At 38.4% G+C, this 3719-nt stretch overlaps 1 protein-coding gene across 1 annotated transcript in view; it reads left to right on the forward strand.

The window, feature by feature from the left end:
• EPHA3 (EPH receptor A3) overlaps positions 1–3719 on the forward strand; it is a 185730-nt gene that overhangs the window by 13575 nt on the left and 168436 nt on the right. Inside the window, exon 2 of the mRNA XM_031058110.1 lies at positions 2835–2899. Coding sequence (XP_030913970.1) covers positions 2835–2899 — 65 coding nt within the window. The remainder of the gene's footprint in view (positions 1–2834; positions 2900–3719) is intronic.

The raw sequence follows: 3719 nt of genomic DNA on the forward strand, positions 1-3719 counted from the left end.
AATAGGTACTGCTAGGACATACAATGACAAAATGAACCATTGCTTCTCCCAGTCATTTTTGTCTAGAGACCAAGATTGCATCTTCTAAGTTCTGCGTTATTGTTTCCTCTCTATCAAGGTGTGCAACTCTCATGAAGTCACAGGGAAAATGTGTCCTAGAAGCTTTTATCAATAAAAAGGTGTTTTTTTTCAAGTTACTACTTGAAAGGAAATATGTTTTTTGCATTTTAGATACTATTAAAGAACAGCGCAACACCCATCTGAACCAGAAGCTTCCTGTAGCCAGTGTCAAAACCTCCCTTGAAAGGACTTCTAAAATGTAGTGAAACAGGTTTGAGCATGGAAAAGTAGTGGTTCCAGTCTGAAGGAAATGAAGAAAGTGGAGTGAAGGAGAGAACTGAAAAATTATTCTTAACTTCATAGATTTGATCCTGATGATATCAGGTTGTCCCATGGCTGAGGCACCTGCCTGTTGTGGGGGACATGGAACATTTAATTGCCACCCATGTCCTGTTGTGATGCCTGGGATGGCAAGCTGGACCTGCAGGGCAGATCTAGAGAGGGGGAATTTCCACCAAGCTGTGGGTCCATTTCCTGGATGTGTTTTGCAGATGAAACTCAGTTTGGACTGAATTAATCAGTTTCAGAGCGGCTGCAATCATGTTTTCAAGGAGCTTGTCCTGAAAGAATAAATAATATATAACTAATATAATAATATATTCATATATATTATTTATTATATATAAAATAGATCACTTAAGTTTGCTCCTGGGTGATTTGCCTCAGCCACTTCTTGCCAAGTGATTTTCCTCAGGAGTCACACTCTATTCAGCACTGTGCAGTGCAGATGCATGGCAAACAGATCTGTCTCATCCCGGGAGATCCAGAATCTGTGGGAATTTCTACTAACAAAAAATGAGAAGTGCACTTTTCCTTTTGAATTTTTATTGCTGTTTCCTTTTTATGGATGCAAACCTTGCTGCAGAGTTGCCTGCCTAGGGCCCTGTGCACTCAATAAAGGACTGACTGATTTTTCTTTGTCTACATGACTGAGGACTTGTTTCAGAGCTAAGAAATATGTAGCACTGGATTATGTTCTTTCTGTAAGATTAGTAAAGATATTTTGTTCATTGATGTAGATAAAACAGTGCTATTGTTTTCTTTTAAAGGGGAGTATAACTGCAGGGGGAAACATTTTTCTCACATAGATGGCAGAGCAGCTCAGTCCTGGCAGTAGAGCAGTGCACATATATCCATACAAAACACAAATATGTATGCACAAAAATGTAGAAAATATGTTTATTTATGGTTCTTTATAGCACAGTCTTATTTCTAATACTGTACACCTGCATCTCCTTCTGCACATTCTAATTAACAGTAAAAATAATGCCTTCAGAGCCCTTTTTTTTAAAGTGGTGTCCAAAATTAAACAGCAGTTAAAAGGAGAATGAAGAAATAATACAAATAACTTAACTCAGCTGATGCATAGACATTGTTCCTCATTTTTTGTTTCCTGTTCTTCTGTTTACTTGGAACACCTATGTTCAGGCCATCTGGTTCTAGTGACAGTGATAACCCTTCAGGTTAACAAATAGAAGCAGAAGCTGCTACATGGCTACCTCTAATAAATCTGTCATTGTCAGGTGTTAAAATGTCCTAGCATATGCTGAGATTTATTTCATTTCTCATTATCATTATTTCCACACTGAAGGGGGAAAAAAATATAAAGGGGTGTGAGGGGTGGTGAACACACCCAACAAAAGTAAGCTCAGATTGCAGATCATAAATATTACAGTGTTGCTATGAAGTATTAATACTTCATTAGTTGATATTTATATAGAGGCTATTTTCTTTTATACAGTATTTAGTATAAATGCACCTTTTCTGCTTCATGTTGATAAAGAAGTGGTTACTTAGGGAAGTGTGTGATCAAGCACTTGGAGGGTGTATGGCCAAGATGAGGAAAATAATTTACTTTTGTGCTTGTAGGAAACAAATAAATGCCATAAGAAGAATATCCTTTAATTTTGATATACATATTTATTTTAAATACCCGTTGTGTTTAAAATAAGGTGTAAATCCACTGAGATTTGATTGACTGGAAAATGCCTGTGAAACTGTTTACAAATAAAATCTTCCTTTTCACACTGAAAATTGTTGCATGACTCAAAAAAAACCCCAAAAACCAAACCAGCAAGATTAGCAATCGATTGATGGCCCTCTTTAAAGGCAGGTTTGTCTGAACTTGTAACATTGTAAATAATTACTCTTGTATCTAATGTGTTACACATGACATTTAGCAAACGCTACTGCAAGACAATTTGAGAACAAATTAGATCAGAAGCAAGAAAGAACTGCAGGAAGGACTTTAATCAGCTTTCATTATTTATTCCTACATTCTGAGAAGATTATAGATGCCAAATGGATACCTTTAATCAGATAATGATTTAAATATTCAGATCTCACCATTTCAGTTAGATACAGTGACCCAAATTTCAGACATCCGAGGGGAAAACTGTGGTTTGTGCAGCTGATAGAGTTCTGTTCCCACCCCCTGCTGCAATTAATTTAGCCCTGATCCCTTGTTTGTTTTTTGTCACTTTTCTGGTTTTCAGAAGTTGCCCTGTCTGCTGTTCATAGTGTTTTAAGCTAAAGGAGATGATCCTTTTCATTTGTCTGTCTTTTTCTTCTGTACAGCTTCACCGCCTGGCCACCTGAACAAATCATCTGCTCACAGGGTCCTCAAATAAACACAGCTCTGGGTGTGGGTAACTGAGGTTAACTGGGCAGAGGCAAAGGAAACTCACTCCTCTTCCTTGTGTCTTCTTTTGTAGTTAATCTGCTGGATTCAAAAACAATTCAAGGGGAGCTGGGCTGGATCTCCTACCCGTCACATGGGGTGAGTTCACTGGAGTGTGAAATGGGAAAGTGCTGCTGCAGACCAATGTGCTATTTAACCATTGTTTCCTCTTCAGAGGACACTGTGCAATAAGGCTGGGGTTTTGGAGATGCAGAAATAATCTGCTCTGAACTTGCAAAATATGGCTTACACAGGTGTGGGGCCTTCTCTTTAGAGCACCCATCCCACTGCAGGTAAACCCCTGGCAGGGCTCGTTCCTTGGGGAGAAACATGAAAGCAAGAGGTGCACTGAACAACAGCAGCAAAAAGTTCTCTTTAGGTACTGCTCCTTCTCTGTCATAAAGTGTATTTTTAAAAGAGATCATGGCTCTGCTTCATGGTGTTACTTGCTAATTTGCTCAGATGGAAGTGGTGGGAGGTGAGAGCTGTGGGGACATAAGTGGCTGATGTAAGTACTTATTTGTAACTTTTGTGATGCATTGTTGCTAAACTGTTCAAGTCATGAGATAAAGTTTTACTACAGAAATGTCTACATAATGTTCTGGAGGTGGTTGGTGGTTGTTTTGTTTACCTTGTATCCAGATGTCATGAAAGTAGGTGTTCTATTGGAAGATTTAGAAGTGCAGTCTTAAAGCACCTGTGCTTTCCAATTTGCTAACTCCATCATTTCTACAAAGTTTTTCCCAGCAAGATTCTTTAAAAAAATTTTTTTAATAACATCATATTGATGACTAAATGGTTCATATCTATGTAGTGAAGCTGATATGTGTTCACTCCCCACCTCCACGTCTCTGTGGAATGTGTGTATGTGTGTAGGAACATCCCACCTCTCTCTTTCGGCATTACATCGTGCAGATAT

This window comes from Geospiza fortis, unplaced genomic scaffold (genome assembly GCF_000277835.1).
Source record: "Geospiza fortis unplaced genomic scaffold, GeoFor_1.0 scaffold72, whole genome shotgun sequence".
Lineage (NCBI taxonomy): Eukaryota > Metazoa > Chordata > Aves > Passeriformes > Thraupidae > Geospiza > Geospiza fortis.